This window comes from Populus euphratica, unplaced genomic scaffold, assembly GCF_000495115.2.
Source record: "Populus euphratica unplaced genomic scaffold, PopEup_1.0 scaffold257.1, whole genome shotgun sequence".
Taxonomy (NCBI): domain Eukaryota; kingdom Viridiplantae; phylum Streptophyta; class Magnoliopsida; order Malpighiales; family Salicaceae; genus Populus; species Populus euphratica.
Genome location: NW_011500139.1, coordinates 253,618 through 267,634, shown reverse-complemented (window position 1 = coordinate 267,634; position 14,017 = coordinate 253,618). Strand labels below are relative to the sequence as shown.

The 14,017-nt window shown below is 33.3% G+C and overlaps 2 protein-coding genes across 8 annotated transcripts; one reads left to right on the top strand and one right to left on the bottom strand.

Moving 5' to 3' along the window:
• Window positions 1–855: 855 nt before the first annotated feature.
• On the top strand, window positions 856–7,828 carry LOC105110589 (D-isomer specific 2-hydroxyacid dehydrogenase family protein). Of its 7 annotated transcripts, none has more exons than XM_011005673.1 (11): window positions 1,504–1,533; window positions 1,878–1,974; window positions 2,356–2,489; window positions 2,807–2,951; window positions 3,077–3,204; window positions 4,293–4,364; window positions 5,249–5,375; window positions 5,448–5,572; window positions 6,489–6,530; window positions 6,804–7,016; window positions 7,438–7,828. In XM_011005673.1, exons 1-11 carry the CDS (start codon window positions 1,519–1,521, stop codon window positions 7,504–7,506), a joined length of 1,167 nt encoding a protein of 388 aa, XP_011003975.1. In that variant the 5' UTR covers window positions 1,504–1,518; the 3' UTR covers window positions 7,507–7,828. The 7 variants fall into 7 exon arrangements, with proteins under 7 accessions (XP_011003972.1, XP_011003978.1, XP_011003975.1 ...); XM_011005672.1 differs by having other exon boundaries at window positions 1,511–1,533; window positions 1,868–1,974; XM_011005674.1 differs by lacking the exon at window positions 1,504–1,533 and adding an exon at window positions 1,707–1,744 and having other exon boundaries at window positions 1,868–1,974; window positions 5,249–5,357.
• A 2,582-nt stretch (window positions 7,829–10,410) lies between these two features.
• LOC105110588 (F-box/kelch-repeat protein At1g67480) lies at window positions 10,411–13,811 on the bottom strand. The gene is made up of 4 exons (XM_011005668.1): window positions 13,663–13,811; window positions 12,729–12,799; window positions 11,793–12,639; window positions 10,411–11,223 (listed from the first exon to the last, which is right to left on the bottom strand). The coding sequence occupies exons 3-4, from the start codon at window positions 12,308–12,310 to the stop codon at window positions 10,596–10,598; spliced, it is 1,146 nt and encodes a 381-aa protein (XP_011003970.1). The 5' UTR covers window positions 12,311–12,639; window positions 12,729–12,799; window positions 13,663–13,811; the 3' UTR covers window positions 10,411–10,595.
• Between the last annotated feature and the right edge of the window lie 206 nt (window positions 13,812–14,017).

Genomic DNA, 14,017 nt, shown 5'->3' with positions numbered 1-14,017 from the left:
AATGTAAAATAAAATGAATTTCACATAGTGATTGCGGCAATTCAAGGCATGCCAATTGATTGTACCAAAACTCACAAAATGCTATAGAGTTTAAATTTCTATAATTTACTTTATGGCTATTATGTCATGCTCACATCACATATGTACATACATGCTGCCCCTTGTAGCAGTAAAATTTTCACCGACAAGACAATTATTTATCTTTTCATTTTATATATGAAACCTAGGACTTCAAATAATTAGTATGATAATTATTTTTTAAATTCATATCTTTAATTAATATCTTTTAGAAGAATTATTAATACCTCGTATGATTTTATACAGGATAAACCCTTAATAAAAATATGGATATGAAAAACGCAATATTTTAATTAGTTTTTAATTTCAAGTGACATAACTTTTATTAGTTTCATTTCAATTATTTGTTTTGCTGAATCATGTAGATAAAAACAATTTGGTTACATATTTGTAATAAAAAGAGTAAATAATTAACTACGAATTTGCAGCCTAATTTTATAGGATGTTTGAAAGTGAAATAATAATTATTTTTTATTTATAAATATATTAAAATAATATTTTTTTATTTAAAAAAAAAGTATTTTTAGTATTAATATATCAAAATTTAAAAACATAAAAAAATAATAATTTTAATGAAATACGGTTTGGAATACAATTATAGACAACACAGTTTAAAGCTTTATTACTGTCAAAAGCAACTACTAGACATAAAAGAGTTGCAATGTGGTCCCCAAATAATAATTATTCTCAATAATGCAAAATAATAATTATTCTCAATAATGCCCTTCTCAACAACCAAATGAACATGTGCCCGTGGCCCTGTGCCTGTGGCCTCGTGCCATCCAGCAAAAGAATCTTCTGTGGTTTCAGATGTTATAACGACACGCCAAAGCATGGTGATGTTCTGCAACCGTCTTAATAAGACGACACTGATCAGTGCTGTGAAGAGAACCTGCGGCCTCCCCTGTGCTTTAACTCTCTCTAATCTCTCACCTCTCCTTTTCTCTACTGGTAAGCAACAACCCATTTCCTAAATTTCCTTTTCTTTTTCCCTTCTTTATGTCATCTCTGATTTTCTCTTGTCTGTTTGTTTCTCGGACAATCTGATGATGGTTTTATGTGTTCTAAAGTTTTTTTCTCTAACATTTCTTAATGTTTTTGATTTCTTTATTAGTTTTATTAATGAGTTGGTCCTGCTATTTGAAGTGAGACATGAGTGGCATCTTTGTGTGCTTTATACTTGCTATAATTGTGAGCTTGGACCTTAATGATTATTTCTAGTTAATATTCATTCCATTCTTTTTGAATGAGGCTGCTCAGTGATGTTGGATTCCTGCAAATTTAGTCTGATTTAAAGCTAGAAATTCTTAAAAATCAATGTTCTTTGGCTTTGGAATATGGATATATACATTGGAGCCAAGAGGGTCTAATTGCAAGTTCATATTGTTGTCAAACTTATCCTTGATTGCGCAGCTCTGGCCTGAGATATGATTTGGGGAAATGGATGATGTTCAGGTGAAGTCTTTAAAATGCGGAGAACATGAATCAGAATGTGAAAGATTGAGTTTTCATTAAGCATTGAAAGAATCCTTATTATTCTCGTACTTCTAGATCTTTCAACTAATCATCAAAATGAATGTCTTTGCTCTGAGCATAAAAATGCTTTACCTGTTGTATTGACTGAGTGCTGGTTAACGAGAGAGATGGCATGGCTGAGCTCGCTTTGGTTAGTAAATCTTGGCTTGTGTCTTGGGAAGGTTCGGAAGTCCACATATAGTTGCACTGATTTGCCTTCTTTTTATTTAAAGATGTAAAGATGAGAGGCCATATAACTGCAATTTGGTTGTAGTGTTAAACAGGTTGTAGCCTTGGAATTCAGACTATTCAAATTTAAGCCAGCTGTATATGATTTCTTAATCCCACTCACAGAATCTAGTTTTTACCGATTAGACAATGGTGGTATATTATTTGATATTTGGATATTCAGTAATGACATTTGAAGCATGTTACTATTCTCATGTGAAATCCATTTTTTTATATAAAATTTAGTTGTATTTATTGGAAATGCACGCTTCCAGTGACTATGTTTGAATCTATTTCAACTAAGGCTAGCAGTTAGTTCCCTTTATTTTAAAAAGAGTGATTGCACATATTCCTTCATGAGGAAGTTTCACCATATGATTTCACTAAAATGGAATATGCACTTTGTGCAATTTACCTGGCCTTTCAAGCACATTCATCAACCAAAAATCTTCTTCTTTTTTCCCTGTAGATAATACAAAGAACAGTTATTTATAACTTTTACTGTTTTCATTGCATAGTGTTTGTTCATTGCAGATACATTGAGTGAGGTGGAGCAAATGGTTGGGAACAGTGACAAACACATCACTCGTGTTCTCTTTTGTGGGCCATATTTCGCTGCTTCTCATCAGTACACTAAAGAATACTTGCAGAAGTACCCTTTCATCCAGGTACGTCGTTGTCTGCATTATTTCTCCGTGGCTGAATTCTTGTACATATTCTTAGCATTGTAGATTGAAAGAATTCATTTCTTTCTGAGGCGTTATTTGCTTTTACCAACCACATAATGCATTCCTTGAAAGTTTATTAGATATTTTCCAAAAGTTGCCTGTGACATTTTGCTTAAGCTATACATTATATTCCTTCTTTTTTTTCCTAAATAATAACAAGATAATTTCTTCAAACATATTTATTGTGTAGATAATTTTTCTACTACCTGTTCATTATGTATTCATTTGTTATATTGCTATTTTCTAACTTCTTGTAGGTTGATGATGTCCCATTTGCTGTCGTGCCTGATGTTATATCAAACTACAACATTTGCATAGTAAAAAACATGCAGCTAACTTCAAACATTATATCCCGTGCAACTCAGATGAAACTTATTATGCAGTTTGGTGTTGGCCTTGAAGGTAACAATCTAAATTACCATAATTTTAACGTTTCTAGTATCCTAGCAGCCTCATCCATTCTTATTTTCTTTATCCTGTTGCATCACTATCAAAATTGATTGCCTGTCATAAATCTTTGCATGAAGGAGTTGATATTGATGCTGCTACAAAGTACGGAATTAAAGTCGCCAGAATTCCAGGTGATGCTACTGGAAATGCAGCATCATGTGCAGAGATGGCCATATATTTAATGTTGGGCCTTCTTCGGAAACAGGTTTCTGTGCTTATTTAGTTACTAGAAATAACTTTCTTACTCTGTTCTAATCTCAGCTCAACTAAACTAAGACTCAATCTCAAAGTTTGACTCAGTTATGTGGATCCTATTCCACTATTGAGCTTTATTTTGGGCCAAAATGCTTTTTGGGCTGTTATGATACCAAATCATTTCGAGTCTGGAACTAGCTGTTCAGAAAAGGCAGGTAGTATATAATTTGATTGACTTGCAAATGGCTTTTTAGTCACATTTGAAATGTTACTTCCTTAAGTTTTGATAATTATGTTTTATGTTAAAGTCCTTTTTCTTTTGACATGGATGCTTTAATTATTTCTCTTCATGCTTCTTCAATGTGATGATCTTTTATTCAGAATCTAATTCAACTTTCTGAGGTTTGAGTGAAATTTGAGTTAAAATCTCTAAATAACTTATAGACTAAAGCGGACAAATTATTTCAAACACAGAATTTTCTGTTAACTAATGGTTTTATATGATCCATGAATCAAAAGTAACTTGAATCGATAGAGTATATTACTTTCCCTTGATATCGTTTGAGTGACATCTTTAAAATACAGTGTGTGGTTATAAAGATGTCATGCTTCTTATGAGTCCTTTAATAACAAACAACGTAAGTTGCTGATTGGCAAGTGAAGATATTGAGGTGCACAATCTTAACAGGCTCATTTTCTGTTCTATGCCCCTTCCTGATTCTAAGGCCCCCGATTCTAAGCCCGTTTCCGATGTTGTTGTTCATTTGTTGTTTAGCTGTCCAATTTTTTATGACTGTCATCCTGCATGCATCACCGTGTCAGGCTACTTTTCAGGGAGCACTATCATCCCTACTAGGAGGTCATGTATCTGTAAAATCTTTGCACGTCAACACCGGTTTCATAACAACTGTTTGGCTTCCCTAAACAGCAGCTTTGTCCTTTTTTTCTCTTGAACAAAATTGGCTTTATCTATGCACTGTGGTAGCACTCTTTTAATGAATCTTCACTTTAGCATGCTGCAATTATTTTATTTGCTTTGCTACCTATTTTCTGTATGAACTTATTATATCATCAGAGTAACTTGTGTTACTGCTATAGAATGAGATGCAGATTTCCATAAAGCAGAAAAGGCTTGGAGAACCAGCTGGTGAGACACTACTTGGCAAGACAGTGAGTATAGATCTTTATGTTTTTTTTTTACATCCTCATCTAATATTCTTCTTGGTTACTTCTCTTAAAAATTCCATGAATATTTTGCATATAGATTTTCTTTTCCTTGGTTTAATGTTTATGTGATTTTCACAAAAACACACGAGGAATGAATGTTGACAATGTAAATTCTTGATACAATCTGCAAATTGAATAAAGAAATGAGAACTCTGTTTATTAAGTTCTGTTGTGCAAAAATATATAATGAATGGTTTGATAACAAAGCTCCTGGTGTCAACATGGAGATATAGTGTCTGGCTGTTGGCATGGCAATCCTAAATTGAAAACCTAAAAGGCCATAACTCTATGTAAAGTTTGATTGAACAGTACATGTATATAAACAAATGCGCACTTGTTTGTATTTATGCTAATAGAAAAGTGTGGGTGTTTATGCGAGTGTGCAACACATACAGCACAAAATATAAACTGCTAGCTTCAATTAAAGTCCGGCATTTTTCTTCAATTAAGCCTCTTTTTACAATTCAAAATATTTTTTAGGGTACTTAATAGAGAGAGCACAAGTCATTTATTAGTGCAAGAATTATAAAATTACAGGCTTTGGGGACGTGAGAGACAGAAGCTTAAAAAACCATGTTCTTTTCGAGTAACAAGTCTGAGTTCCTCTAGTAAATAAAGCAGTCTGTGAGTAAAGGACTCATCAGTGGTGGTGGTCAAAGTTTACTGAGAAAATTTTCTACCATTTGAACTTGAATTTATGGTGTACTTATTTATTAAAATTCAACAATTAGTTCAAAAGTCTTTATATTTGTTTCCATCTACCTTTTTGTAATCTTCTCTGATTTTTGAAAATCCCATATCCTTGCTGGATTTTTTGGCTTCTGTAGGTATTCATTATGGGGTTTGGAAATATAGGGATTGATTTGGCAAAGCGCTTGCGACCATTCGGAGTCAAGATTATTGCCACAAAAAGGAGCTGGGCACTGCATTCTGAAGGTTCTCTTCAATCCGATGGTATGCAAGAGTTCACTGTAACATAACAAAATTGGTCTGAAGGCTTTTTATTTATTCATTACATGTGCTCAGGTTTCCTAATTGAAAATGGTACAAATGATAATTTGGTTGACGAGAAGGGCAGTCATGAAGATATTTACAAGTTTGCTGGAGTGTCAGACATAGTTGTTTGTTGCTTGAGTATGAATAAAGAGACAGTAAGCCTATGCTCTCTTCTGTACTTCGTGTACTTTGGAAAGATTTCCTATTGGATTGCATTGAAATGGAGATGCTCATTGGACTTGGAGTTGGCTCATTTGGACAAGTTGCCAGCGAGCACAACGAATTCTTCATCAATTGCATTCATCCCGAGTGCATGGCAAAAAGAATTATTTATTTGACTTCGTTTCTGCTTCACCACCTCCTTCCTGTTTAGAACAAAAATCTTATTACATAATGGAAAATGTTCTCATACATTTTTAGTTTTCAGTGTATTTTTCCAAAATTCTTACATCAAAGGAAAAGTTCTAGCCTATCAAAAAAGGAAAATTTTCAATTAATATAGCATAGATAAGGAAAGAAATCTTACAATTCATTCCCTCTCCATCGGTTGTTAATTGTTGTCTTTTAACTCTTTCTGTACTTCCTTCTTGAAATTAGTTTCATACCTTTTATATGTCAAATGAAAGAAGGCCATGTTTTTCTTTCTAATTTTATACTCTGTTCATGAGTTAAATGGTGAAGTTTTTAGCTTATTTATTTACTTTTGGAGGTCTAGATTTGGATTTAACTGATTGGTCTAATCAATGAACTGCTTGAAGTAAGATATCAATGAGCAACTTGGGCGACAAAGAATTTGAATGTGAAAACAATTGTCCTATATTTCTGTTCAACCCTTGTATTTTTCTCCTATTCTAATTTTTTATTTGAACTTGCTAAAATAATGTCAACTGATATTTATGCTTTTGCATTTTCTGTTTCAGATGTGAATTTTATTTTTATTTTTTTCCATCATACTTGTATTGTATTTCTCTCCAAATGTGTATTTTATATAATTGATTGGCTAATCCAATAGTATGTCTGTGCTCCAAGATTGATTGTGTAACTCACCACTTTTGGTTATTGCACTCTCAGGCTGGTATTGTGAACAAATCATTCATATCTTCAATGAAAAAGGTTTGTGTTGCTTGTACTCCTTTGCACTGGAAACTTTCCTTGTTTGCATGAAATTATGATGCATCTTCTTCCTGTAGAATTTTCTCTTATGATCCACATTCGTTTTCTTTTTTAGAAGTTGCAATAGACAAGAGTGCTTAGAACTACTGTTCTTAATGATATGTATAGGTGATGGTCAATAAATAAAGCATGCCAGCTTTTTTATTGTCTGGTCTAGCTATTTTTTTACTTCTCAGCCTAATCATTCAACACACTTTAATATATGATTTTCAGGGTTCCCTTTTGGTAAATATTGCTCGAGGAGGTCTCTTGGACTACGACGCTGTTGTGCATCATCTTGAGTCTGGACATTTAGGGGGCTTAGGAATTGATGTCGCTTGGACTGAGCCATTTGATCCTGATGATCCAATTCTCAAATTCAACAATGTTATAATCAGTCCTCATGTTGCAGGGGTTACAGAACACTCTTACAGATTCATGTCTAAGGTATGAACCTTAAACAGATCCTCCGGATTCTTGAGGTGATAACGAATAATCTGGTATTAAGTTACAACTTTAGGCAAGTGATAGATGCAATCCAAGATCATTGCATCTAACTCTTCAGAAATATTTAAATCCTTTGTAGGTTCTCAAAAGTATTCATGCCAACAAATATTTCTAATAGCCATGCACCCAATGTTTTGCTCTCACCCGCTATAATCAAGGATTACATTTTCTTTTGATACAGTGCCAATATGACTGGTACAATAAATTAGCTGAGGAGTATGTGTTTTAAATATTAAATGAAGCATGAAATCTTGACTTAATTTCTCTCAGACACAAAATCTTTTATCATAGCCCTTTTCGATGTAGATTTCTTTAGATTATTTGGACTGTTTTTCTCTCTGCTAATTGTGTAAATCTACAGGTTGTTGGAGATGTTGCCCTTCAACTTCATTCAGGAAATCCTTTAACGGGCATAGAGATTGTGAACTGACTCTTGAGACTCAAGGGAGATGCATCTTCCCATCTTCAATGGCTGAAGGGCCATCCAAGATGTGCTTTTCTTGATGATGTTTTCGGGTAGGCCAACCATCTCAAATGTCTGTTGTTTTCATGCAATGTGAGTTAGACCATGCAAAATTGAGTAGACAATGTCTCAATCTCTTAGAATTTGAGGAGACAATCAGACATCATTTAGCTCTTGACATTGTTTTTCAGTGCCATCACATGGCCTCATTCGAAATATGCAAAATTGAGTTTTAAGTTGTTTCAGGAATTTCTTGAATTCATTATTAGCAACTATATGTTAAACCCCACCATGACTTTTGGTGAGTGTTAGAAAGAAACCACACTGATTCCATCCTCAACTCTAAGCTAGTTGAACGTACAGTGGCCTCCATGAATCCGGAAATTATTGTTCATGAGAAACAAAATACTATTCATGATAAAATTGCTCGTCATGAAACCTTCCACTGGGGACAAGGTTGTGTTTTTACCATGAGAAAAGTGTCATTAATAATTTATGAAGGGTTAAGTTAGTAATTTTATCTTTTTTATACAGTAAAATTATTTTAGAATGCCTTTCAATTAGGGAGATTAAAAAATTAGAAAACCTTTCAATTAGGGAGGATGTTATGTTCTTTTTATTTTATTTTTTTTCAAAATAATAAAATTATTTTGTTGTCTTAAAGATAAAATTAAAATAATTTTTTTAAAAGTTTTTTTATCCTTTTTTATTTGTTTTATTATTAATGTGAATGTTATTCGAAGATATTATTATATTTGATAATATAATAAATATTATATATTTGAAAAAAAAACATGTCAATGAGTGGATGGCGCATGAGGAGTTATTCAATCATCAAATGCTATTTTTTAGGGTAGTGTTTGTAAGATCTCCGTGTTTTCTCTGTAATATGGCATTGCGTGTGCCTATCACATATCTATTTATCACATATCTATTTTGGTGATGACAACTTTTTTTTTTTTTCTATCCTTAAATTTCATGTTATCCCCTTCAAAACTTCAAACCAATCCATTCAAATTTTCTCACTTTATATTTGGTCTATGTTTTTTTTTTTAAATAATTTATAAAATTATAATTTTTTTTAATTTCACCCCTTCTGTTTTTAATCTTTTAAATATGGTTTTCATTCTTTTTATTGCTATTTATTTTGTTCAAAATTATTTTAGATTTTTTTTCAGTTTTATCCTTCATGGGTTTTTTTTTATCAAATTTGATCTTCATTTTTTTCCTACCTTTTTTGCTTTGGAATTTTTTTTAAAGTGACTTTTTTATAATTTCAACTTCAAAATTAAATTGGTTGAGAATTAAAAAAAAAAAATTAACTCAGTCAAGGGTTTTACGAGCTGTGAGTTTTTAATATTAGACCAGATTTAAAAAGTTTACCCGAGTTTACTTGGGTTTTTTTCTTTTTTAAAGTTGATCGTTTTATCCTTTTTTAGAGTGTTACTTTGTTATTTTTTATGATTTTTCTTTTATGAGATTAGTCTTGGGTTCATGATCAGGATCATCGATTTTAAAAATTAATACGAGTTGATTTTTTGTTCTTTTTTAAAATTAATTTATCTTAATTTTATATTTTAATATTTGATTTATGGAGAATTAATCTTCATGCTTTTTCTTTTCTTTTCTTTCTATTAAGTTATTCTAATCTTGTGTCCATGATCATGGGGTTGACGGGTGTGTTGACTTGGATTTTTTTTTTTTTTTTTGTCATTTAACATTGAGTTGTTCGATAATTGAGTTTCATAATTTTATTCAGTTTATTTTCAAACATAGTTATTCTTGTATCACGACTGTGTTAGAGATTTTACATCTTAATTTGGGTGGGTTCAGATCGACTTTTTTCCACTATTTTTTATTATTATATTTTCATTTGATTTATTATAAATTGGTCTCTATATATTTTTTCTAATTTTTTTCTTTAAGATTATCTTAATTTTATATTCATGAACATAGATTTTGCAAATTAATCTGATTTAATAGTTTTTTTTATTTTATTAATTTTTTTTTAATTTTACCCTATTGCTATGTTGTTTAGTAATCGAGGGTTCAAGTCAAAAAAAAATTATTTTTACCTTTTTTCATTAATTTATTTTTTATTGTTATATTATTTTATTCATATTATTTAAATAAATAATTAAACCAATAACTCAAGCCTAAAATTTTTATTTTCCTTGGCATTTCTTTTTTATGTCAGAAAAAGAATTTGATATGCCTGCAACACAGCATTGTGTACAAATTTAGTCATTTCTAAAATAGAAATGGAACCATTATCTATCAAGAAGCTATTGTGCAACCCATATTTTATGAAGTTTTGAAAAAATATTTCGATTAAAATTATTTTTTCCAGATCATTTTAATATATTAATATTAAAAACATTTTTAAAAAAAAATAAAAAATGTTATTTTAATTTATTTTTAAATAAAAAACAATTTAAAAAATAAATCTACACGCTTTTAAACAACCCCTAAATTCCATGCTGGCCGTTCCTCTCCTTAAAGAGAGAGCTGCTTTGATTTGTGAACACTCTTACCCGCCTTCCAATCAAAGCATCAGCCTCTTCGCTAAACAATTTGAAACTCCGTATCAAAGGTTTAGCTAATAAAAGGCAAGGTAGGAAACGCATTACAGGATTCTAAGCAGATCCTCTTTCTTTTCCATAGGAAACACCATCAAACAAACGAGAATCACAGGAACTTCAAGCCATGCTCCCTGCACTACGATCAATGTCCCGTTGAAGGAATACCTGCTTAGGGCCTAATGGAGGGATTAATTGTTTTCTGCTCAATGGTCCAAGATATAGGAGGCATTTCAGGTGGGAAAATAAGGAAGAGATCTGGCCAGGTACACAAGTTAACCTGAGCCCCTCATGAACCAAACACAAATATACTCCATGAAATTAAGAAGAATTGAAAACACAATCCAGTTTTAATAATTCCACCACATGCCATGCATGAATTGTTTTTGGGGCAAGAATGAATGTGCCAAGAGATCCAAAACAACTAGATTGGAAATTGAAAATATCAAATGAAAAGCTCTCAATCAATGCATTTGTTCATGCCTTGATGGTCACACTGCACAAACACCATCCAGACGGCTTTATCTCGGAAGTCTGCCACTCAGAGCCTGGGGATGCATCAGGATCATACAATAGAGTACGGTAACCTGGCTCCATCACTTGAGAGAACAACAACAGTTTTCCATCAAGTATCCCAAACCGAAACCCAATACTTGAGCTCCCAGTCAAAGGAACTGGTACCATTTTCCATGAGTTGTCTTCTGGACTGAATATAGCTAGTTTCCTCTGGTTCTTCCACTCCATACAGAAGAGCTTCTTTCCCAGCACAGCATGAGCAGTAACCATGACACAGCCATTCTTTATTTCACACCAAGTGTGTCCTTCAGGATTGTACACGTCAACAACTTTTGAATTGCCAATAGTGAAGCTTGACCTTCCTCCCATGACATAAAGTTTCCCCTCAAAGCTACAGGCAAAGCAACCCCACCTGGGCCGGCGAAGACTTTCAATCAAGGTCCATTTGTCAGTGTCAGGATTGTACATCTCGACACTAGAGAGACTATCACCATCCATCCCATTGCCTCCAACGACATAAACTTTGCCATTAACCTCTGCGCAAGCAAACTCATAGCGAGCCACATTCATGCTTGCCAATTTCCTCCAACTGCAATTATGAAAAAAAATGCATAAGAAAACAATTCCCAAAGGAAATAAGTATATAATTATTTGGTAACAAAGACCAAAAATAACAGACGAGCAACCCTAAACAAGGACATAGTTTCTTGGGTTTCACATGTCCTTTCCAACAAAATGTTTCTCTAAATTGAGAAACTAATCAGTTGGTCGGACAACTAGCAAATGCCAATAACATAACTGATTCACATGAAAGATCGTTCATAGAACTCAAAAAATAAGCATAAAGACTTCAATCTAACAAATGCAAATTGTTCCATAAAATCCACTAATTTAAAATGTCAGAATTATCTCTTATCTAAATAAAAAAATTCAGAATCATCAAACCAACCTATTCCCTCTTGCCAGCAAAATGCCATCAAATCAATAGGCTAAGCTATCAGTTACCAATTACAAGAAGACTTGAAATTGATTTGATTATTAAATCAAATTATATGATCTCAAACTTCCAACCAAACAGGGGGGGAAAAGAAAATAAAAATAAATGCAGCTCGTAACAATAGGGGGAGGGTGAGTCCCATGCTTGTACAAGGAACAAACCTGTTGAGGCACGAATCATATTCATAAACATCTGCAGAGGCAGAGCCAGTACCATCAATCACTGAGTAGCCAGCCATGACAAGAAGCTTTCCATTTAGAACCACTACCCCAAACTCAGCCTTAACTGGACCAGGCATTGGTGGTAGAAGTTGATGTTTGTGTCCTAAACAATCAAAAACCTCCCAGTGGCTTTCCTTTGCTTCAGAGTCCATAGTTAAGACATAGAGCCGTTCCTCTAGCAAACCAGCTAATTTTCGTATGGTTATGAGTTCTTTGCTTTTAAGAAAAGACCTCCATTTCTTGCATACAGAACCCATGGTTGGGAAGTGGGAGCGAGGAACTAGTGCAAGGCAATACTTTGCCACATCATCTGGCAGCCCAGGTAGAATGGGGCTGTCAATATCATAGGGGATCTGAGAAGCTAATCGAGGGTTACTCTTGAAATCTTGCGTGATCAAAGTGGAAAAATTCATGTTTGCTTCTGTGAATCTTTTCTTTCCACTCACAATCCCAAGCATTTTCAACTAATCTAGAGAGAAGCAGACGATTCTTGTTTTTTGTCTATTACCTCTCCCTAGGAAGATGATTTAGAAAGAAAAAAAGACAATTGATTAAAGAAACTCATGGAAACCATCACCTATAGGAATTTTCAGAGACCAGGGCATGAAAAATGTTGCACCACAAATCACTTGAGAAGTAAATGCTGAGGATTTTCTTTGATTTGTCCAGTCTGATACATATTCCATTCTAGATGTTCTGCTCTTAAAGTAGTTCCTTTCAGTTGTTTTATACAGGATACCTTCTAAACCTCTAAAATAGTCTCTTCCTGCAAACATTGCCTGAATGTCTACAAAATAAGGACACAAAATATTATGAAGCTGAAAAACCAACATTTGCTTATCAGATTAGAATTTTAAAGGGGGAAAAAAATCCTACCAGTGACAGCCATAAAAGTTAGCAAATCTCAGCCTCCTCTAACTTCCATTTTCATTGGAGAAGATAAATTCCTGGCATGATTAAATAAAGGGAACAACCAAAGTCAAAGCAGAAACTATAGTATTTCATAGCATTCAAAAATCCATTTCTTTAAGGAGAAAGGAAAAGGTAACCAATCGCCCCTTAGATAACTGTAGTTTTCAGTTTCCACTACCCTAAAGCTTCATGCAAAAATGTAACAAAAAATCAAAAACGTTATCTCCAAACTTGCTATACTCAAATATCCCATGAATTATTTTCATCACGTGTCATAAAAGAGGGGCCACTACATTAGAAAATCATCTTCTAAACTCATGTCACATCTTACCTACCTCACCAACCAAATGCATGTCGAAAATACAAGCAAGTAAAGTTAAAGGTAAATATCCTGATTAACATCTAATCATCCTAAACAACCATTTCATCATTAGAAGAAGACACCACAACAACCTGAAGCATCGTAGCCCATCAAAAGCTAAACGGAGAGACAGATCAGATCTGAATAATACTTTCCTCCAAAAGCCACAATGCAGAGACTCTAATAAGCAGATCTAAATCCAATGTTTTACTATCATGAACAAGAATTTACCTAACAATGGCTAAAACATCAATGTCAAACCATGAAAGGTCAGCTCTTGTACAATAAAATTCAAGTAATCAAAGAATTAAAATCCGAAGCACTAAACCACAAGTACTTTATGTGTAAAAAAGTGTATTGAGCCCTTCAAATGATATAAAAATCTACGTTTTTATTACCTTGGTAACTAAGCACTACAGCAAACAACAACAGAAGGAAGTAACATAAGTTAAGAAGAAGCAAATTATGGCATGGATGACTAAAAGCCAAGAAAAGAAGACCCGTTCCATCTATGGCAGGAGAGACAGAGGATTTTACCTTGAAGCAAGAAGGGAAACAGAGTTGGAGAGGTTGTTAAGGAGTGCTTGTTGCAGAAGATTTGGTCTTGGTAACGGGCGAGAGACAGAGAGACAGAGAGACAGAGAGAGAGTAGAACAAATTTATGTGGGATTTTTATAGAGACAGAAACTAAAATAGGAAATTTTTAAGATTATAAAAATTGAGAGAGGGAGAGGGGAGAGAGAGAGAGAGAACGACTTGTCACTCGTCAGAAAGAGATTTTTTGATGGATTGTTTGGATATTATTAGTGTGTGTTTTTATGCACGATTCTGTAGGGTGTAGGCAGGTTCTGATCCACTTGATTCTTTTGATGAATAAATATTGTCGGATTGA